General features: G+C 36.4%; 3 protein-coding genes across 4 annotated transcripts in view; 2 read left to right on the top strand and 1 right to left on the bottom strand.

Moving 5' to 3' along the window:
* Window positions 1-360: 360 nt before the first annotated feature.
* LOC133532482 (zinc finger protein 888-like) lies at window positions 361-6491 on the top strand. Of its 2 annotated transcripts, none has more exons than XM_061871178.1 (2): window positions 361-469; window positions 3214-6491. In XM_061871178.1, the coding sequence occupies exon 2, from the start codon at window positions 3347-3349 to the stop codon at window positions 5618-5620; it is 2274 nt and encodes a 757-aa protein (XP_061727162.1). In that variant the 5' UTR covers window positions 361-469; window positions 3214-3346; the 3' UTR covers window positions 5621-6491. The 2 variants fall into 2 exon arrangements, with proteins under 2 accessions (XP_061727162.1, XP_061727161.1); XM_061871177.1 differs by lacking the exon at window positions 361-469 and adding an exon at window positions 489-1323.
* A 648-nt stretch (window positions 6492-7139) lies between these two features.
* Window positions 7140-11607, bottom strand: LOC133532499 (DNA-directed RNA polymerase I subunit RPA49-like). Its single transcript, XM_061871209.1, has one exon. The coding sequence runs from the start codon at window positions 10599-10601 to the stop codon at window positions 9501-9503; it is 1101 nt and encodes a 366-aa protein (XP_061727193.1). The 5' UTR covers window positions 10602-11607; the 3' UTR covers window positions 7140-9500.
* A 3107-nt stretch (window positions 11608-14714) lies between these two features.
* Window positions 14715-23736, top strand: part of LOC133532484 (zinc finger protein ZFP2-like) — a 30931-nt gene continuing 21909 nt past the window's right edge. The window contains exons 1-5 of the mRNA XM_061871182.1: window positions 14715-14970; window positions 15392-15526; window positions 16955-17099; window positions 17528-17683; window positions 18612-18787. Coding sequence (XP_061727166.1) covers window positions 14863-14970; window positions 15392-15526; window positions 16955-17099; window positions 17528-17683; window positions 18612-18787 — 720 coding nt within the window. The 5' untranslated portion in view covers window positions 14715-14862. The remainder of the gene's footprint in view (window positions 14971-15391; window positions 15527-16954; window positions 17100-17527; window positions 17684-18611; window positions 18788-23736) is intronic.

The raw sequence follows: 23736 nt of genomic DNA, 5'->3' as shown, positions 1-23736 counted from the left end.
GCCTCGCGGATTGCGCCTATGCTAGGCGCTACTGTGCTTTACCTTGAGCCACTGGACCCAAAGAGAGGGTTATTATCTCCACGTGGGGCCCATTTCTCCAACCATGGGCCTATTTCTCGAACGGTATTAGACTAATATTATTAGTCTACGAACTGTCCAGTCGTATGGGTTACCATGGCAACACACAAATAATATTAAATAATGCCGTTCGAGAAATGGGCCCCATATTAGGCTAATATTATTAATGTGTTGTCATGGAAACCCATACGATTTGACAGTTTGTGGAGTAATAATATTAGTCTAATACCATTCGAAAAATGGTTTGGACCCCGGTTACCACGAATTTATTACTACTGGTAATAGCTGGGAGTTATCACTGGTTTAGCGGGTAGTTACCACCCACAGACACAAGTGAGTTTGAGGTAAATAGTAGGTACGCGATGTGGTTAAGAAGATTCTCTACGCAATGGTACGTTATTATGGCATAACAGTGTCTACAAATTTCCGCACGGTGCGGCGCACGTATTGATAGTGTCTGGTGGTGGACGTACGTATGCTTAACAATTTCCAGCTAATACTTATTACTTTACTGGAACTCTATTTTCAACTCCTTCTTCTTTTTTCATCAGTCGCGACACTTGTGACATCTGGGGCCCTACCGCGAAAATATAAGTTCGCAAATTGTGGGCATCTTTCCCCGTCACTCTAATTACGCCTTCATTGGAGTAAAAGGGTAAGATGGGCGAAATTTGTGAATTTCGAAGAAAACTGATGTATGGAGTTAGAATCTTTACTCACGTAGTGATTATATGCTCTTTGTCTTTACTTATATGTATTATATTTCTCTAATTCGCAAAGTACTGGGGGCCTACCGCGAAAACAGAAATTCCCAAATTGCGGGGATCTTTCTCTTTTACTCTCACTAAAACGTAATTAGAGTGACAGAGAAAAATGCCCGCAATTGACGAATTTCGATTTTCCCGGTAGCCGCCCTGGTTCCGTGTGCAAGAACTTCTCGTGTTTGAAATATCCGGTCGTTTCTGAACGTACCTTTGTGTTTTTACATCGTACATCACTACGCTTGGCTCTTGGCTAGCTTTAGCTGTCACTGTTGGAGTCGAGATTAAAATTTTAATGGTTTTATTTTATAGATTTTTATAATTTATACCCAAAATAATTAATATAAACTGACCAAAGACCTTATTTAAAAGTGTGTGATCTTCGCCCGTTAAGATACAGGCATCCGTATCTCCGATTTAAATGTAAATTCTACTTTGAAAGGCACAATGGAAGTTACCCAACCGGAGTGTAATGTTACATTCAGTAAGTTTATATTTTAACTATATAATATACATCGTCGTGAAATTAGGAAGTTTTCACCAAAGCAAGATAATATGGAACTCATAGATCATAGGTCTATGATGGAACTGCTTAAGTACAAAGAAATTTTTCAATAACAAACTTTCTTGTAACTTTTACCATGACATAACTCTCCTTTGTAATTAGAAAGTTAGTTTAGTAACTGAAGAGATACTTTTAGAATTTACTGTAAACTTCTAATATTTCTTAAGATTAGCTAAGAGTTAGACCAAGCTAAATTAGCTTGCTAATTTAGAAGTCATAATTTCATAAAAGTTTATAATAACACTTGCACAATCTGGGCTATCAAAATTGCTGCCAACTTAGCTTGGTCTGACTCTAAACACATCCTTAGTAATGGACAACATAAAAGCTTGCACATTTTGAACACATTAAAAATAATTCGTAATGTTTTTTGGCAAAAAATTTTTTTGTTTTTATTTTAATTTGATATTGCATTTTGTCCACTATTTATCAAACAATGCAGCACAACATAATAAATTAATAAACCACCAAGTTACAGAAACAGAATTTGTATATGTAAATTTTCTTAGCACACTGCCTAGTTATAACATAATACTCTAGACCCCAGCTTATCCGAAACCCTCGATGATCAAGTGATCACTCTCTGGTCTAGAACTGAAAAAAAAAAGACAGTAATCAAATATCTGGGGGCATGGCCGTGAAAATATGATGATCCAGTTTATGGGAAAAAGAGGGCACCCAATTTACTCTCCCATAGAAAATATCAAGGTCAGAACACCAAAATGTATTACATAGCCAATTTTTTTTCTCGATTTTGGGGTTACCTCCTATTCCATGGTAAAAGGTGCTCAGTATGACCTATATATCTATTAACCTAAAAATTAATTTTGCTACTGTTGCTGCTGTATTTGCATGTATTTTTATGCAAATAAGTGATTGGATATGAATATATGAATATGAACCACCTCGCCATGCATAATGCATAAGGCCTTAGAGCCATAAATATCTAGTTTGATTGAATTTGGAATTAGTAGCACAAGAATCTTATGACTTTAATGCATGATAAAGCAGTATACATAGGGTTGCCATGTCTAAAATTTGGAAACCAGGACAAAACGCGTGAAAGCCCCGGATTTTAGAGTCCAGATCCCGGACATGTCAATAGGTTTTTTTAAACAGGTTGTGCGTGTGTTGCGGGCGGCCTAAGGCTTTAAATTTTTAAACCCAGACTACAAATGAAGTCCTCCCCGGACGCCCTCTAAACTAGGACAAATCCGGGGAAACCCCGGACGGATGGCAACCCTAAGTATACATCACATGTATATCATCTCTTTTGTTTGTTATGTAGTTTTTTAAGATTAAATGTCTCTAAAAATTGCTACTACATTACTACTTGGGCTGCCATTGGGTGAAGAATTGGAAGAAAGAAAATTAGAACTGCAATAAGCCTGCGTTTCCACCAGAGATGTGCGAGGATGCGTGATTGTATGGAGGATGATGAAAGAGTGTTTTGCAATATTTGATCAGTATTTTGGTGCCTCTAATTGGCGCGTTTGAAAAAGCCTCCGAATAGTAGCAGAGGTCGACGGCGGCGTTTATAAACTGCATTGAAGTGCATTGCGAATATTTTTATACAATAATAAATTGCATTCGCAACAATATCCAAAATCATATCATCAGATGACAAGCAAAACTCACTAATTACCACCACAAGTTCATAGCCACAATGAACCATATTACTACTCTAATTAGGTTGATTTTTGTTTAATTATTTTTTAGTAATTAGTGAGTTTTGCTTGTCACCTGATGATATATTGTTTTATGTTGACATGCAAATAGGTACTATATGAAACTTATTATAATTTTCAGATTTCCCTTAGAAGAAACACTGCAACATCATGAACTGCAGTGATGAAACTGCTACCAAGACTGATTACTAATAAAACAATGTGCTTATAAATAAAACACAAAAGGCAGCTAATTTAATGGTAAATCTTCTACAATGGCAGAATATGTCTGCGATTACTGCACCCGCACATTCACCAGAAAGTACAATCTCGAAACACATATAGAGAACTGCCACATCAACTCCACATGCTACTGCGAGATATGCGACACCAGGTTCGGAAGCCCGGCCGGCCTCCAGCTCCATCTCAGCCGAGGGCACAACCGATTCATGCAACCTTACCCCGAGTGTGACATCTGCGGACGAATCTTCACTAGAAAACAAAATGTAGTCTCACACATGGTCACCGTTCACCTCCAAGGCGTCGGGCCTCAGATACAGTGCCCCACTTGTGGCAAGACATTTACAACGGAAAGGAACCTGAAGAGACATGTAAACCAACTACATAACCCTGATGTTCAATACCCAACCTGTGACTACTGCAAAAGGTCCTTTAAAGGCAAACACTCCCTATTAGCTCATATACAGGCAACTCATAACATTTTAAAAGGAATTATCAAATGCCATCTATGTGAAAAAGTATACACAAATAACAGGAATCTGAAGCGACATATAGAAATGTATCATGGGGAAAAAGGAGAGTTCAGATGTACGCTGTGCCCTAAAGTTTATACATCGAATCAAAGCTTGCGTCGGCACGCCCGAACCAGACATAATACGGACCAAGAATATAAAACAGACCTTAATATGGAACAGGATACTACAGATTATTATAATTATGACTTTAAGGTGCAGCTTCAAGAAATCAATTGCGAATATTGTGAACAGTATTTTGATGACGAACCTACTTTACGCCGGCATGTCAAATCCGATCATACTTTTAAGATGTTCTATGAGTACTGCAGAAATTCCTTGCTAAAACAGATGGGGAAGAGTGAGAAAGAAAGCTTTTATAATTGCGAGAATTGCAACAGTGTGTTTAACTCTGTCTACGAACTTAAAGACCACATGAGAACCAGTCACGATAGAGAATATTCACTGTCAACCTGTAATGTTTGCTTCTCCAAGTTTTACAGCAAAGAAACCATGTTTGAGCATAAAAAGATTTGCCTTCCACCGCCAAATGTAAACCACTGCAACTATTGCGACAAATTATTTACAGACATCTCAAGTCTAGAGTTTCATATTAGGATTTTCCATCCCCAAGCCCAAATAGCTGACAATGATGTGTCTTCAACTAACCCGGAAGAGTCTGAGGCTGGTTTTAAATGTCCTCACTGCGATAGGATGTATTACAGTGATCGCTCTTTAAAGCACCATATAAAACTCAAACACACCACCGATGAAGCTGTAGGTTGCGGTTTATGTGGGAAAATCTGTAATAACAAATATTATCTAGCATCTCACATCAAAATTGTACACAACAACGACTCCTGGTCGAAGTGTGACTATTGTGAGAAACAATTTAAATCTAAAAGGAATATTCGTCGTCACATTGAGTATACACATTTAGGCATGCAGCGCTATAAATGTATCGAATGTGAGACACTTTTTAAAGAGAAACGGAGCCTCAGAAAGCATGTCCGGACTAAACATCCCAACTCAACAGTATTCCCGCAGTGTCATATCTGTTACAAGCGCTTCGAATCTGCAAAGTCCTGTAAGATTCATCTCAAACTACTCCATTCCTTCAACATGAACACATACCCCTGCGATCGCTGCTCTGTATCCTTCAGCTCCAATGAAGCATTATCAATACATCTTCAAACGAAACACTTAGCTAAAGACCAGATCTTCAAATGCGAACCATGCAACCTAGTTTTCACGGGACAGGACAAATTCGAACAACATAACGAAATATTTCACGTAATACCAAACGTAACACAAAAGATTCTACCCTGCTGCATATTATGTATGAAGGATTTCAGTACGCGAAAAACGTTAAAGCGTCATATCAAGAAATTCCATAATGATTTCGACGCAGAAGAACTAGCGACATATGGGTCTAAGAAACGCATGTTTAATATAGAATGCGAGGAATGTATTCAGAATTTCAACAACGATTTTTACTTAGATATATATCAGAAGTGGAAACATTTGAAAGATTCTATTGTTTTTAAGTGTGAGAGCTGTTCATCTTCTTATAACTGCTTGGAATATTCCATACAAAGGCATAAGACGACCAATATGGAAGCATGTAAGAGCAAGATGATATTAAGTGAGTTGTGTACTGCGGAGATGAGCGATGAGGCTTCTAATAGTGGTTGGGTGGAGTCGGTGGAAGCGGAGAGCACTACAGGAGATATAAATGTGAAGGAAGAGCCTATGGAGGTGGAAGATATTGTCAAGACTGAACCTATGTCGCCATGAATATAAAATTGATTATAATCAGGGCAAACGCAACTGTATATAGTAGAATAGAGTTAACTTTTACAAAACAACTGTACTGACTGTATCTCAGAAACCTATTTAAGGCAATAATTAGTATTATAATTATAAAAATTAAGAATTTAGAATCTATTTAAGATCATACATATTTTTATTTACATTTCGTATTTTTAAATTAATATACTTATTCTCACTTTTATCTTACAATCAGAGACGAGTTAAAAAAAAGATTTGTCATTTGTAAAGTCTACACAAATGGGGCATTTTATCCAGCTCTAAGTTCAATAAAGGTTTTTTTTTCAATGGATAAGAGCTTTTAATACCTTCCTTAATTTAGTAACTGTCGAGCAATACGTAGAAGTGGCGTCTCTTTTGTGCAGAGATTGTAAGTCTTTATTATTTACTTGTCTTTGTGCGTGTAGTATTTAAGAAGGCAGCAGATACATGGTGTTTTTGTAAACTTCGTTAACTGGGGTATGGCTAGTAAACTGCAAAGCTTAGCTTGGTCTGACTGCCTGCGGTGGCAGCATGGTTGCATTTTTATCGCTTGTCACTATGCCTATCACTTTCGCACTTTTTAGGGGTCATCCATTAATTACATCATACGAATTTCTAGGTTTTTACCCCTCCCTCCTTGACACACTTGGTCACATTTTGCAAACCACTACCCCCTGGTGTGATGTCACATATTTGACAAATTTGTTTTCAACGAAATCGGCAATATAAATAGGTATTACAGTTTTAATAAAAAAATATTTTTGTAAAGAAATATTAGTAATTTTATAAAACAATACCAATTAGGAAAGAAAATTAAACGATTTTCGTTCCAAAAACTCATCAATTAACTGTAAAACGAATAAAAAAATAAAAATAAATATTCGGTTTTTCGATTACTGTGACGTCACAAAGTTTGTGACCCCCCTCTCCCTTGTCATAAGTCACGTTTTCTTGACCCCTTCCTCCCCCTAAACGTGTGACGTAAATCGTAATTGATGGATGACCCCTTAGAACAGTGGTTCCTAACCTTTTCAGTCCTGTCACCCTAACTAGGGATCCTGATTTTCCCCTCCTCCCAATAATCATCAGTAGTCTTTCTTATAGGACTAATCTATGTTATCTTTAATTGAGCTTATTACCCCCGTGAAATACCGGTTTTACCCCCACAGGGGTAAATACCCCTAGGTTAGGAACCGCTGCCTTAGAATGGCGACAAGCGATAAAAACGCGACCGTGCTACAGCCGCTGGTTTTAGTTTTCGTTGTTAGGGCGTATGCACACTGCGCTTTTGTTAACGTTTTAGTGTAAGGCCTGAGTGGACGCTCGAAGCAGAGCGTGCAGCGGCGTGGCGTCGGGCTCACAAGTGATGTGAGCAGCGTGCACTAACGCCGCTCCTACTTGATCGACTCGACCGTCCACTCAGGCCTTACACTTACTCGTAGAGACGCTCGTCGTCAGCGTATTTCTCAAGTTTTTTTTTTTGGGCAGACGTAATAAAACAATGTTTATGATAAAATACCTATTTTATTTGATTTCATACCACATTAAATTAACTAACTAAACACCAGTGACACTGCATCGACCCATTGACATACATATATATCAAAGAACGGGCCTTACGGGCACTAAAAATGGTGCTAGTTCAGTGGTGACACTCACGAATTCAAACCAGTCGTGCAGTGTTACATTACATGATTATTACCGTAATCAGAATTTTAGTTATTTACATTTAAAATGTTATCATATTTACTATTTTGTTATCTACTTAATTGTTAAATAGTAGTATACAAATCTATCAGATTCATGTAAGTTTATTTCCATACTTATGGCCTGGGGTGTATTTTATACTGATTATTGCATTTGTCTCTTTCAAACCTACTTGCTAGAACGAGGCAATTATTTACAACACCAATAAATGGCTCACACTCATTGACATATATCTTAGGACGCGCCTTACGGGCACTAAGAATGGTGCTAGTTCAGTGGTATCACTCACGAATTCGAGCCAATCGTGCAGTCTAACGCAACTAGTTACGACCAATCGCGTTGGCTCGAGTTCGTGTGCGCGACACCGCTGTACTGGCCCCATTCTTATTGCCCGTAAGGCTCGTCCTTCGATATATGTCAATGCTCACACTGTAAATACTCGAAATTATTTAACAACTTGTCTTTACAATTTTAAGCTTTATGGTAATACAATAAGGTTGATATCTTAATGTCTACAAGACTAAATTTTATGACAACATTTAGTAACACGTCTATATAATACAAGTTTGATTTCATATTTTAATTTAAACATAATATTGATATCAGCCATCTAATCTAAATAAGTGGGCCTCTAAGCATAGAGTGCTAACTCCATTCCGTACACCAGTTTTCTTACCAAAACGCGGTTTATTTCGTAGACGCGGATTTTTCAGTATCGCTACTCGACAATAGATATCATAAGTGTCGTGACTGACGAAAAGTGTATTGTACAACAATTTACAACTAAAATTACAAGCAGGAGTTGAAATAAGAGTTCCAGTTATAATATAAGCTGAAAATTGTTGAGCATTAGACTTTTCGTTCATTGCGACATCTATTGTCAAGTAGCGGTACTGATAAATCAGCTACTTGATGGTAAAAAAACTGACGCATGGAGTGAGCACTCTATGCTTACTTATTTCTCTATGTCAGTCTTTAACCTCGTGGCGCCCTTCATACAAAATTATAGCTAAAAATAAAGATGTCTGAATCTAGTTGTATTTTTAATTGGGTTTAATTTCATTTATCCCATAAAAATACGAGACATGAAATGATACTTCGTTTGTTTTTAATGAAGGTTGGCATCCTATCGAAAAGGAGTGTACAGTAAGCTGAAGAGGCCTGCAAACAAGTTTCTACGCAGGGGGGTCAGTTATCTCTGCAGCTAATGCAGCTTACCATTCATTGGGTAGCACAAGGTTAAACCCTGATTCTACTCGTATGGTATTTAAATTTAGTTTTGGGGCTTGTGCACAAATCATGCGAGGTTTTTCAGCTACTTTTTGAACCCCTTGGTGATAGTTGGTGAGGTTCTTGGCTAACCCTCCTTCCCCGACATAACCTGACGTGAATTTTTTTGAAACTCTTTCATTCGACCTAATTTTACAATAAATAGTACTGTTTAAAGTAAATTATGTTTATTTTTTCTATTTTCGTAAAATAGACTCGCTATTTTGAAGTGTGAAGTGAAGATCTGAACCGATGAGCCCTTTCTTCACTTTCCATCAGGTGTGACTGGGGCCAATCGCCGTTTTTTAGTTTCGTTCACTGTAGAAAAATACACTTTAGGTGTCCTTATACCCCCCTCCCCTAACGTGATCTGTCGTGATTTTTTCGTGACCCCCTCTCCCCCTATCTAACCACGCGCGATTTGTCCACAAGTCCTTTCCATAATGGGCCATGTACTAAGCATGTTAGTTTTTTCTAACAAACTATACTACTAATGTTCCGGTTGGTAGAACAAAATAACATAGTTGATCTGCCAGCCAACAGATATTCTTCATTAGCCGGGTCCACACAAAGCGGGCATACGCGCGAGGCAATTTACATGCTCGCTCGCTCTGTGTGGACCCGGCTATTGTCTTCTGTCTCCACCATTTTGTCACACTTGTATTTCCGTCTTGTATCAAATAAATCAAAGTTGAAAGTTGCATTGCACATCTTCTAGCTATAGATTATATTTTACATGAGGAATTAAAATCTAAATTTCATCTTATACAAAAAGCTCCGCTCCATAATTTTTTGTTGACAAATTTTTGGTTAGAAAAGAATTTTGACCCATTTAACCATGATAATCATTTGACCTGGAATCTAACTAAAATGTGGTTCTAACAAAGAATTAAAACTTAGTACTTTTTCTTCTCATTAATGAAGCTCTTGGAGCTAAGGGCAATCTCAATTGCAACATCTTTCCGCCTTCCGTATGCACTATGTAAGCTCCGATAAGACGGACCTTATTGAGGCAAGGCTGAGTCTTAGATGATACCTTCAATGCTGCGCATAAAGGCTCAAACGCAACCTTATAATTATTTAATATCAACACAAACACCATTATGTGACATGTGAGCTTATCTTTCATGTATGTTGGTCTAACTCTCATCTTGTTTACAGTTGCAGTTTTAGTAAATTCCGTAAAATTATTCAATGCAACGTTATTTAATGTGTTTGAAAAATTGCATATTTTAAAGTCTCTCCTTCTTATTTCAAGGCAACCAACCTGTAAAAATTTCAGCAGTTCACTTGTATAAACTGCCAGCACCGTTAACTCGTGAGACAATGTCCGGCCTTTAACTAAACCTTTTATATAAGGATGGTACAGATCTTCATACTTTTCTTGCTTTAATTCTGTATAAATATTCTCATATTCATCTATAGACATAATTTTCTCTACAGCATACACATCTTCAAGTTTAGCCGCGTCTCTGTCTACAGGCGGTACATAGAATTCATCAGAATCGTTCTTGTTATACTTAGATAGGTCTAGTTTGTCCATAGAAATATTCGCAGTTACATTTTCCATCTGTTCCGTAACGGTTTTAACATTTACTTTTAATTTCTCCCGCTGTTCCATTTGCTTCCTTTGTTTTTTAGATCCGAACTTCCTACTCAGCTCTAATCTGCTGGTTTCTGGTTGGGTTGTTGGTGTGTTCAAGTTGACTTTACGATATGGTATGAGCTCAGCGCAACCCACCTCCATAAGGCGTACTTTGCCCGTTTTCCTGTTTCTAGCTAGTATAAGGGTCTTACCCAAATCTTCGTTTTCCTCTTTACCATAATAAACAAGCTCATCAAGTTCCGTAGCTATCGTTTTAGTCCCATTCTCTTGTATGATTGAGCATTTACTTTCGAAGTCTTCGTTAGGGTAACCGTTTTGAAAATTTATTAACATTGGATAGATCGGCCCCTTTGTAGAAACCGAATTTATTGTTAATTCCGTCATTGTTCAAACCACGCACAAGCACTGCCTAAAATTACAACACAACGTTTTGATTTCACGTGCAATTTTAATTTTTAGGTTATAAAATTTATAAACAACCTATGGACTCATACTGTCAAATGTAGCCACAAACCAAAGAGCATATAATCACTACGTTATAAGAGACGGGACTTCCATACTAGCGAGTGGAATCCCTTTGTTTCGCAAATCATTACCAAAATGTACGACAAAGAACTGTCAAAGAACCATAGTACCAACATAAGCAATTTAAATAGTGTAGTACGCTACACGCTTGCGTTTCTTATCGATATCGATAAAATGGGGAGGGTTGAAATATAGACACTTGTCTACAAATTTTGTACTCGAAATCAAGTTAGGATCGAGTCCACATTTAAGTTGTATGTTATATAGTGGATAGTTCTATGAGTGGACTAATACGTGGTCGAGCTTAATGTGGACTCGATTTTTTTTAGAACACCTTGTTGTTCTTCACCACTAGGAAGGATCAAAGTAGCACTTTTTTTCCCTACTAGGAGGGATCACTTTTTTCCTCTTTTTGCATACTTCTTAGGTTAAATTATTTAATTTAATTACCATTAATTAAATTTATTTATTTATTTGTACCATAATAATTTCCTCATAGGTGATGTGAAAAGCAGTATGTAAATTTATCACGTGGTAGCAAAAATATTTCCACCTTAGGGTGGTATTCCACCTATCCAATTTCTTGGTCCAATGTCATTGCGTCTCACTCTGTCATTAATCAAAATGCGAGACGCAATACACATTGGACAAAGAAATTGCATAGGTGGAATACCACCCATAGGCGTTAACACTTGAATCCCTCACTACGCTAGGATTCTATTTTAGAATACCTCGTTACACTCGGATTGTAATTATAAAATCCTTCACTACTTTTTTTCTTAATTTTTTTTATTAAAAGCACTATTTTCAAAATGATCTGCAGATACATGTTTCAATAAATGTAACTTTTCTATGGGAAGATGTATCAGGTCTTCGTTTCCAACAAATTTAACCCACTGCCTGCATCTGAAAACATACAGCCTTGGTTATGTACAGTTTATATTCCAAGTGTTTGCTAATGAGATGATCAACTGATTATTTAGCTCTAATATGCATCTATAAATCAAATCAAATATGTTAAATAATGACCATTAATGCATAGATGATAGATAATTTTCCACTGAAAATCTTCGACGAATTAATTTTGTGTCATATTGCATGCAAGTTCTCAGGAAATTTCACATATTTTATTTAATTACTTACACTGATATACAAATAAACATACAATTATCGATAGTTTTAGTACATCCCTAGTTCACAACTAATAATAATATAAAATATCAAATTTTCGATGTGTTTAAAGCCTGCTGCACCAAAATAAGGTCAAAAGTATCTAAAGCAATACGTACCGGTCTTTATCCAAGGGATATTTCGCCATAAAATCCCTTTTCTCGAGTGGCTCGCTTGCCACATATTTCACACTTAGTAAACCGTTTTCTCGGTGGCATTGTAACAAACTCGTTCTTTACTCTGATCACGGTTCACTATTTTCACTAAATAATAAAGAAATTGCACGAAATACCCGAACAAAACATTGAAGCCTTCATAACAAACAAAACAATTAGGCTGACAGTTGACTTGATGTAAACTTGACAGAATAAATAGCGCTGACGTTTTATTTTTCTTCGTTGGCAAAGATTTGCGAAACAAGTTCCATACAAAACTTATTTTGTTCCTAGTTGCGTCAGCCTGCCACAAACCACAAACTACTAAGCTATATGATGATGATGAATGTAGCACAAAGGTACGTTCAGAAACAAACGGATATATCAAACTGTGATTTGCACACGGAGCAAGGCCTGTCGACTTCCTTAGAAAGACATGACGCTTCATAATTGCGCATGTGTGGTCTGACCTCCTGGAAATAGATACCAGTTATTAATATAAAAATATTTTGTTACAGCAACATTGCTCCTATCTGACTTTGTCTATTCAACTTTGGGAACAAATAAAATCATTTTTATCAAATATTTTGATTTATGTCACACTACCATATGTAAATTATTATTATTTTATATAAATTATTACCTATTTCAGTTTGTCTTTGTCTATGTTCATAAAATCTATGGAGGTCAGAGGCACAAATACCCTCCATAAAGCCTTGCACTTGGGTCTGGCCGGTTAGAACATAGACAAAAGTCTGCAATGTCAATGCTGTCAAAGTCATTGATGCAAAACTATTTTCATTTTCAAAACTATCAGTTTTCATATAAAATGATTAAATAACGATTTTTGTTCTTGAAATAGGTTTATTGATTAATATTTAAAATTAAAAATCCACCGCACAGTATCTCCGCTCAGACTCGGTTAAAGTTTAATCCATTGTACTAAACTAAGAAACAACAATTATTTCAAGGCAAGAAATATTTTAATCAATAAATAAAATAAAATAAGTGTACTATTGCCAAATTCAAATACATAAATTTAATCTTACCACCCTCTTAAGTCGCACGGCCGCCCTATCGCGTCCAAAATTACAATCTAAATTCATCATAGATGTAAATTCTAACATTGTTTTAGCTGGCAATTTAGAACTCTGGTAGCTATTAGCAAGGTTAGTAATTAGGGACATAGGTTATAGTATTGTTTAAAATGTGACTGTTTTGTTTTAGAGGGTGAACGTGAGCAAAAAATCCTTGGGCGTCCTATCATTTCCTTGGAAAGGCTCAAAATCAAAAGGCACGGATCCGCCACATAATTGTGACTAGTTGTAGTTTCCCGGTGACCATCAACAAGACCGATGCACTGAGCTGTGGAGCAGAAAGTGTCCGACAATCGGATAGATGTAATAACAACTTTGTCTGTCATATATTCATGTATTTTTAGTTTTATAGGCTGATATATGTGATATGATTACAAGTTACACTAATTGCAATGTTGGAGTAAAATCAGATGTGCCAAAGATCATGTTTTAGATATATAAAAAGCTATATTAAATGCAATAAATAGTATATGTATATATATAAAATTGTTTTTATCATGAAGATTTTAATGACTTCTATTTATTATTATGAAGGTGATCTGGGAATTAAAACATGCGCTAAAAATAGGTGACCTAAACATAAATAACGCCTTAAAAAAATCAAAAGATAATCACACGCACAGGATAGGTTAACTATTTGGTACCCACATCAATAATGAACCGAAATTACCGACCTGTGGTCTCATTGAATAAAATTCATATAGGTATGTAGATATTATATGGAAGTGTCACATCAGTTAGTTCAACAAGCCCTGTCCGATACATAAATTTGTATTGTATATGAGTTTTTTCCTGCCTATTGTATGTTTTTCGAACGAATTAAGCTCTTTTGATCCTAATATATAGGAATAAAAATATTTATAACTTGATAATAAACTGTATTGTTACCTTTTATATTGAAAAAAACTTTAAAATATAGATATCATTATCTCTTAGGACAAAAGATGCCTGTGATTTTGATTAATATGTAACATAATATTTTTATATTTGATAAATACTAATTTAAAAACCTCACCCCAACAAAACCAAAAAATTTAAAAATACAAAAATAAATTCCGTCGCCGGGATTCGAACCCAGAACCACTAGCTAGAACTGGATCACTACCTACCAAAACCCGCCAGGCTAAGCCGGTTGTCAATTTTAGTACTGAGATACAAAGAGAGCGCCACTAGTATAAACGAACTTTTGAAAGGGGCATTTTTTTGTATGGAGTTAGCGTTCTTCTCCTAGTGAGTATTATATTCTTTGACACGGAGCCAGTTTTTTGCCACTCGCGTTGAGTATTGTATTCTTGCTCGGTGCTCGCGTCGGACCGCTGGTTCTATATATATATTGCACAACACTAGTAATGTCAAGTAGCAGAGTACGTTCTGAATCGTTTATTGTACTTCTTTTCTTAAAATTCAGATAGTTTTATATTTCAAAATACACTTTAATAGCTTGTAATAAAGTTTAAAATTAGACGCGATGAACTTGTATTTATATAAATATAAATTAGACAAATTGTCACATTTGCGATATTTTCAAAGGACGCATCTTTAATTTTTGTTTATTTAATTTACCAACAAAACTATATTAACTAGTTCCTAATTTACTACAATAAATGAAATGATGTAGCACCCCTTATTTTTATCCTATTTAAATCATAAAAAATGTGCTAGATTTTATCTATTTTATGTGAAGTGTAATAATTGAATATGTCTCAATTATTACTGTGCAGAGTGTGCCTAGCCAGTAACGTGACTGTTTACAATATATTGAACTCGTGTCTTCAAGAAATGTATGAGAAGTTGACGAGATTACCAGTATGTAAATTGTTCATATGCTTTATCTCTTATACTTGCTTGTATCAGTGTCTTTGAGTTTCTAACGCCAATGTATACATATAAAAACTAGGAATTCAACGTGGTTTCTTCTATGAAACACGTAAGATTGTTAGAACTTCTGCCTAACACTAATCTATCTTATCTTATCTTATCTTGCTTTAAAAAATAACAGGATTAAAAAATACATTGAATAATGTAATAAAAAAAGATTACAAAACATAATATTAAAAAAAAAACACATCTTTTATATATTTTTCGATCGAAACTTCAAGTGAGGCAAATAAATAGGACAAATGGCAGAAGACTTGGCCATAGAATAAAGAAGGAAGAAAGAAAAATAGAAAAGAAACAAAATGCATGTATTTAACTTATACATTGCAAAACTTTACTTGTGTTTCAGCTCCATGCAGATGACGGCAAGCCAAGCACAGTGTGTAGCATCTGCCTGGCGCTGCTGCAGAAGAGCTACCAGCTCTGGGTGCAGTCCGTCACCTCCGACCGGCTGCTGAGCAGGCTGCTCGCTACTAACAATGAGGTGATCTATTGTCATGTACTCAGTTTTCAGTACAGTCAGCGTCAAATACTTTGTACCAGTCAAAGTAGCCAAATACCGTGTACCGAACTATTTGGCCACTTTGACTGCTATGAAGTATTTGACGCTGACTGTACCATCAAAACTATGTATCTTAAAAATGGCAACTTGTGAAGTTGTGATAAGTTACACTTAAAAACATAAAAATAATATATTTGAGATTCTTACAATACAACCTTTTCATTTGATATATGTCATATGTCACACAAAATAATAAGCAAATTTACCCCCAAAATTGGCCCCATATTTAATTAATAAATAAATATTATAGTGACATTCTTACACAAATTGACTAAGTCGCATGGTAAGCCAAGAAAGCTTCTGTTGTGGGTACTCAGACAATGATATATATAATATACAAATACTTAAATACACAGTAAACATCCATGACTCAGGATCAAATATCTGTGCTCATCACACAAATAAATGCCCTTACCGAGATTCGAACCCAGGACCATCGGCTTCATAGGCAGGGTCGCTACCCACTAGGCCAGACCGGTCTTCAAAAACAAAAGTCATCAGGTCATCAATGTTTTAAATTTTATACTTTACACATACATCTTTAAGTCATCAACATACATAATTATTATGTGTACGAACCAAATTAAATATAATTTGTCCAGTAGTTTAAGAACAAGTAGGCCTTGACAAGTGATCCCATAAATAAGGGTTCCATTTTTTCGTATTGAAATAGAAACCTAACAAATATTAAATTAATTTCTTGATTGCATTGCACTTCTCATTGGCGTGAAGTGTTAATGTCTTTTATAAACCAAATTAGATATCATATACTAAAAAGGGACAAATCAAAATATTTAATAAATATAGATCTGTCTTTTGATAGGCTTGCGTGGGGATATAGATCCAACACGTAGAGGTCCCTTGGAGAGCTTTAATGTCATGTAGAATGTCTGCTGTAACCTGTTCACAGACGCAACAATAGACACTCATGTACTGATCTCATTGGGATTATTTTAGAAAAAGTGAACAGTATAACGTCTGGGTAATTGCAAAAACGTCCAGGCACCCGCCATAACAATGTTTTCTATTACACTAGATGGGCTCCTGGAACTGCCGACGACCAGGAGTAACACGGTGTGAGCGGCTCAGGGGTGTCGAGAGGTCGTACCGCACCACTTTCTACCCAGTGGCTGATAATGATTTATTATTATTATTTATTTAATAAGCAGGCAGGCAGTTATGGCCTTATCCAGTTATCATGAACGAGTAGTAGATAAAACATGCTTGTCTAATTTATTTTCAAACTGGATCACATTTTGTGCTGAAACCACATCTTCTGGAAGTTGATTTGTTCCCTAAGCAGTTGATTATGCATCTAACTGGTTTTATAAACAACCATTTTAATTGCAGCTCACACAAGACCTGATTCAGCACATAGACAGACGAGGGCACAAGCTAACACCAAATTTTATTATTCAAACGGAGCATTTCGATATTAAACCCAGTGGAGAATCAGCAGAAGTTGAAGTTAAAACGTTAAAGGAGGAACCTGAAGGTAGGTGATCGGAGCTTTAGTTTTAAGGGCCATTAAAAAAAAGTTACATGCCGGCGGTTGATCGTGAGATCAGGCAGGTTGTGAAATTCGTGAAACGTGAAAATCTTTGTTCCGTTCCTTGAGTCGACGTAGCCTCGCGTAGCTGGGCTCCAGTTTATGGACAGTGTGGGCATCTGAAGCAACCTAACGAAACTATCCTACCTATCTATTGGTTTGATGTGATTATCGTCAAAACACTACGCAGGAACATTACGATCTGCCTGATCTGATTTTCATGGGAAACCAGTTGATGTATTGGAACACATCAACTGGTTTCCCAATCTAATGTATGGATATGATGGCCGGCGACAGTGCGATAATGACGCTTATCAATCGTGCGATGTGATTTTTTAATCGCGTGTATAATCCTGTACATCATACGCACGCAGGTGTATCATCAGACCATGAGGACCATGAGGGCATCGAGGACCGTGTGTCCGTTAAAGACGCACCATCTGACTCAGAAGATGACCTTCCTCTGCTCGCCATCAGCCAGAACAAGAAAAAGAAGTATGTCACTCATAAAGACAAGGAGTTCTTGAAAGGTATCTATTTTTTTTATATACAGTGTATGTTTCCTATCTGTCCCTTCCAGTACTATTATAGATTCTAAAGGCCTGTGCATACTGGGTGCGTATACGTAGACGTACACGTGCGCGTTTTAATATACAGATCGTTATGAGAGACGGCACACTGATTAGAATTTTAGCAGATGACAAACAATGAGAATTGTAAAATGTGTCTAAAATGTATGTACGCCTGAAAAGGTAGAGTTTGGTGAGACTACTAGAGTAGCAATTTTAGCTAATATTTGTAACCCATTCTCCACATGCATTAATAAATTATTTCATTACTTATATCAAAATTATTTCATTATTTCAAAAATTATTTCATTAAATAAATAATATGAAATCGGAGGTTGGGATTCGAAACAATGTATTTTCACACAACATGGCAGGGCCATCGAACTTTCAGGTTAGGTTATGGAACTCTATTTCCGTGTTTTTTGTACAAAAAACATTAACATTCGTACATACGTAAAAAAAAATTAACGACGACCGGCCTGACCTAGTGGGTAGTGACCCTGCCTATGACGCCGATGGTCCTGGGTTCGAATCCCAGTAAGGCCATTTATTTGTGTGATGGGAACAAATATTTATTTCCTGAGTCACGGATGTTTCCTATGTACTGAAGTATTTGTATATTATATATATCTTTGTCTGAGTACCCACAACACAAGCCTTCTTGGCTTACCGTGGGTCTTAGTCAATTTGTGTAAGAATGCCCCTATAATATTTATTATACCCCTGCCCCTGCCGGAAAAAGGATTGCCAGACTTGTACTAGACGCCCTTGCTCTTCATATTAATTAAATTTAGAAATACGCCAGTAAGTATAACGGGTTAGCACTGATTGACTAGAACGTTATTATTTTTCAAATTTGAAAGTAATATATTTTTATAATTATTTCTAGGCTTCAAATCCGGTTACGCCCGAGAACTGATCCTAACCACAGAGCAGCAGCTGGCAGAACTACGCGCACGTGGTTCCTCCGTTAACTACCTCAACGCGCCGTTCAAATGCGCGCCCTGTCGGCGAGGGTACGTCGAGCCCGCCGCCTTCAACAATCATCGAATAAAACACGACCCGGTGAGTGACAACTCTGGTTGCTTAGAATATATTAAGTGATAACCCTGAATAGATGCTTTAGTGGCAACCCTTAAGGATACATTAGTGACATCCTTAGACTGGTATTTGAGTGACAGCCATTGAATGACATTTCAGTGATAACCCTGGAATAATAATTTAGTTACAATCCTAGTAGTAGTAGTAGTTTTATAGTGACAACCCTAAAATGGCAACTTAGTGACAGCCCTAGGATAACTGCCTAGTGATAACCCTAGAATAACAGTCTAGTGACAACTCTAACATGACAGTCTAGTGACAACCCTAGAATGACAGTCTAGTGACAACCCTAGAATGACAGTCTAGTGATAACCCTAGAATGACAGTCTAGTGACAACCCTAACATGACAGTCTAGTGACAACCCTAGAATGACAGTCTAGTGACAACCCTAGAATGACAGTCTTGTGACAACCCTAGAATGACAGTCTGTGACAACTCTAGAATGACAGTCTAGTGACCACCCTAGAATGACAGTCTTGCGACGACCGGTTTGGCCTAGTGGGTAGTGACCCTGCCTACGAAGCTGATGGTCCCGGGTTCAAATCCTGGTAAGGGCATTTATTCGTGTGATGAGCATGGATATTTGTTCCTGAGTCATGGGTGTTTTCTATGTATTTAAGTATTTATAAATATTTATATATTATATATATCGTTGTCTAAGTACCCTCAACACAAGCCTTATTGAGCTTACTGTGGGACTTAGTCAATTTGTGTAATAATATCCTATAATATTTATTTATTATTTATTTATTTAACTCTAACATGACAGTCTAGTGACAACCTTAATATGACAGTCTAGTGACAACCTTAATATGACAGTCTAGTGACAACCCTAGAATGTCAGCTTAGTGACAACCCTATAATGTCAGCTTAGTGACAGCTCTAGAATAACAGCCTAGTGATAACCCTAGAATAACAGTCTAATGACAGTCTACTTCACTTTCACTGTCTTATTGCACTTTCACTGCAATGTCATTAGGGTCGCCCTTGACTGTTTTTTTTTCGCGTCATCATTTTTTTTTTCGTATCATAGATATACGAGATTCAAAAGATGAAGCGAAAGCCAGCTGTCACTGTAACTAAGGTTCGGAAACCAGTTAAATTTCCAAACCGTTATCATGTACTTGGCGCAAAACCTTTTAATTTCGGCTTAGCTCGGAAAACCGTTATTTTTAAACGGGTTTTTATGAGAACAGTTCTTGTCAAATCAAACGGTTTAGAGCAATATAAATCGGTTTCTTCCTATGTCGGTGTCTGTTTACGTGGCATACCACCAGGTCGGCCGGCAGTTTCGTCGCTCGTCGAATAAAGCGGTTTGTTTAAGTTACAATAAAGTTCTTAAAACATTCACGTTCTTATAAAAGTTCGGAGGAAAACCGAAATAAACCGGTATTTTATAAACCGGTTCCGAGCCTTGACCGTAACCACTTGGTTTTGATGTACCATTAACAATATGTAACCAGGTTGCTGTGTCTGTCGATAAAGTCATATCGATAAACTATCGACATTTCTTACAATTTTAATTTTACTTGAAAGGACTAACTATATTCGAGGACTGTTAGTATGCTCATTTGGACACCACGAGGTATAATTTTACCAATTTACTTGATTGCCCATAATCGGCTTAATTTGACGTGGCTACTGTAGCCAAATTAAGCCGTAACAGTACCCAAGCTGCCGACTTGACTGACAACAGTGACAACCTGTCTGGCCTAGTGGGTAGTGACCCTGCCTATGAAGCCGATGGGCCTGGGTTCAAATGTTTTTTGTGATGAGCACAGATATTTGTTCCTGAGTCATGGGTGTTTTCTATGTATTTATTATATTATATATATCGTTGTCGGAGTGCCCCCAACACGAGCCTTACTGACAAACCCCGGATTGAGGTTAAGATAAAAAGCAATTTTTAATCATCATTATCATAACTAATAGCTAAGTTTTAATACTTTTTAATTATGTGAAAACCTCTTTCATATATACTTATCGATGTCGATAAACTTAGTCGATATTTAATAAATCACTAGCCTAGGTGCATTTATGCCCCCGTCAATCCGGAGTTTGCTTACTGTGGGACTTACTCCATTTGGGTAACAATGTCCTATAATGATTTAAAAATAATAATATTGTAAGCAGCACAAACCCTATAGGTATATTTATCATAAAATTCCAATTGTAGGAGTTACAAAAACTACGTGAGCAGTGGGATGTTTTTATTCGGTTTTTACAACTGGTTGTATTTAAATTTCTAGGTAATATCAGCAACATAAATTGCACGTCAAAATTATGTGACTGCTTACAAATTTTGCCGTACGAATACCTATTACTTATTTCAATAAGATACTTGTGTGCTCTAGGACATCTAGGTATACAAAATTATTATACTTTTAGGTAGCTACACCTTGACGTATCTAACTTATACCTACTTCATTTTCCACAAGCCTTTATCAGATGCAATCGCGTTTGTTATCGATTTTATTATCATTTGCATTTAATAAATACTTATACTCGTACATTGGATGATTTTAGTTGTCTGTAAGTCACGTAGGCATCATTGCGTCCTAATACGCCCGCCTTAAATGCAGTCAACAGCCTCCGCTCTACAAGGAGAATATCCAATCCAAATGGATAAAGGACTAGTCGGCCTTAGCTTGCCCTCTTTGACGGATGACGAAGAAGAAAGTAGCTTTGGATATGCACAGGCGCGGATCCAGCCCTCAAAAAAGGTTGTGGTCACAGCCACCCGAAAATCGGCCAAGTGCGAGTCGGAGTACGAACTCACTCATGAACAATCATGACTCATGAGTCATGATCGTCATCGTTCATGAACGATCATCAGCCTATCGATCTCAATAGCCCGTGAAAGTGTTACGTCATATGACTATAATGGGGTATCTAATGATTCTCAGACCTATTTATTGTAGATTATCGATTTGCAGACAACGTTTCGCCGAACATCGTTTTGCAAAGGGATTTATTTGTACCTAGATGTAACTTTTAGTCGACTAACGTTTGGTAGAGTCTAGGTTCACATACCGTTCAATTACAATTATTGGGAGGATTGCGGAATATTGCTATTTTACAATAAAAAAAATAATTATTATAAAAAAATAAACAAAAAACCCGACTGCACACAAAAAAAAGAGGAAAACAAGCCCCACAAGAATATTGTTGTTGATGGTAAGTACGAGTATCGCAGGCGGGGACCAACAGAGGGTTACTTATAGCCATTTTGGTTGTTGGTCCCCACCTGCGATACTTATCATCAACAACAATATTCTTGTGGGGCTTGTTTTCCTCTTTTTTAGTGTGCAGTCGGGTTTTTGTTTTTTATAATATTTTTTTTTTATTTATAATTTTTTAGTTACCCCCAAAAAGACATCCTATGACACTCCCGTGATCAAGACGAATCTAACGATACTTCATACATCAAAATCCATCAAGCCGTTTACGCTACAGGAGGCCACAAAGAAACAGACATACATACATACATACATACATACACTCGAAAAACATCCTCCCTTTGGCAGTCGGGTAAAAAAAATTAACCAAATTTCATTTCCAACTGTTCATTTTTCAATCAAATTTTCCCTATATACTTATTTGACAGATTGATTTCAATTTAACAAATTACCATTCCCTAACAATAATTAAACAACAACATTCATTAGACCAAAATGTTTCACTTGGTTTAAAAATGTTTAACAATTTTTAGTTTATCAAACATGTTTAGTCTATTTTTATTTATTTATTTAAAAAAAAAAATATTATTTAAAGAATATTAGAGTATCTACATAGAGATTACCGTACCAAAAGTTTAAGTAAATCGCATTAGCCAGTGTGGGTTTTTAGGGTTTTGTAGCCAAATGGCAAAAAACGGAACCCTTATAGATTCGTCATGTCCGTCTGTCTGTCCGATTATGTCACAGCCACTTTTTTCCGAAAATATAAGAGCTATACTGTTCAAACTTGGTAAGTAGAAGTATTCTATGAACCGCATTAAGATGTGTACACAAAAATAGAAAAAAACAATAAATTTTGGGGGTTCCCTATACTTAGAACTGAAACTCAAAAAATCTTTTTTCATCAAACCCATACGTGTGGGGTATCTATGGATAGGTCTTTAAAAATGATATTGAGGTTTCTAATATCATTTTTTTCTAAACTGAATTGTTTGCGTGAGAGACACTTCAAAAGTGGAAAAATGTGTGTCCCCCCCACCCCCCCGTAACTTCTAAAATAACAGAATGAAAATCCAAAAAAATATATGATATACATTGCCATGCAAACTTCCACCGAAAATTAGTTTGAACGAGATCTAGTAAGTAGTTTTCTTTAATACGTCATAACATTAAAAAAAATTTTTTTTTTCATTAGACCCTTACCTACGTGTGGGGTATCTAGGGATAGGTCTTTAAAAATGATATTTAGGTTTCTAATATCATTTTTTTCTAAACTGAATAGTTTGCGCGAGAGACACTTCCAAAGTGAAAAAAGTGTGACCCCCCCCCCCCCCTGTAACTTCTAAAATAACAGAATGAAAAATCTAAAAAAAATATATGATATACATTACCATGCAAACTTCCACCGAAAATTGGTTTGAACGAGATCTAGTAAGTAGTTTTCTTTAATACGTCATAACATTAAAAAAAAAATTTTTTTTTTCATTAGACCCATACGTGTGGGGTATCTAGGGATAGGTCTTCAAAAATGATATTTAGGTTTCTAATATCATTATTTTCTAAACTGAATAGTTTGCGCGAGAGACACTTCCAAAGTAAAAAAAAGTGTCCCCCCCCCCCCCTGTAACTCCTAAAATAACAGAATGATAATCTAAAAAAAATATATGATATACATTGCCATGCAAACTTCCACCGAAAATTGGTTTGAACCAGATCTAGTAAGTAGTTTTTTT

The sequence above is a fragment of the Cydia pomonella genome, chromosome 27 (genome assembly GCF_033807575.1).
Source record: "Cydia pomonella isolate Wapato2018A chromosome 27, ilCydPomo1, whole genome shotgun sequence".
NCBI classification, from domain to species: Eukaryota; Metazoa; Arthropoda; class Insecta; order Lepidoptera; family Tortricidae; genus Cydia; species Cydia pomonella.
This window is presented reverse-complemented; position numbering and strand designations above follow the sequence as displayed.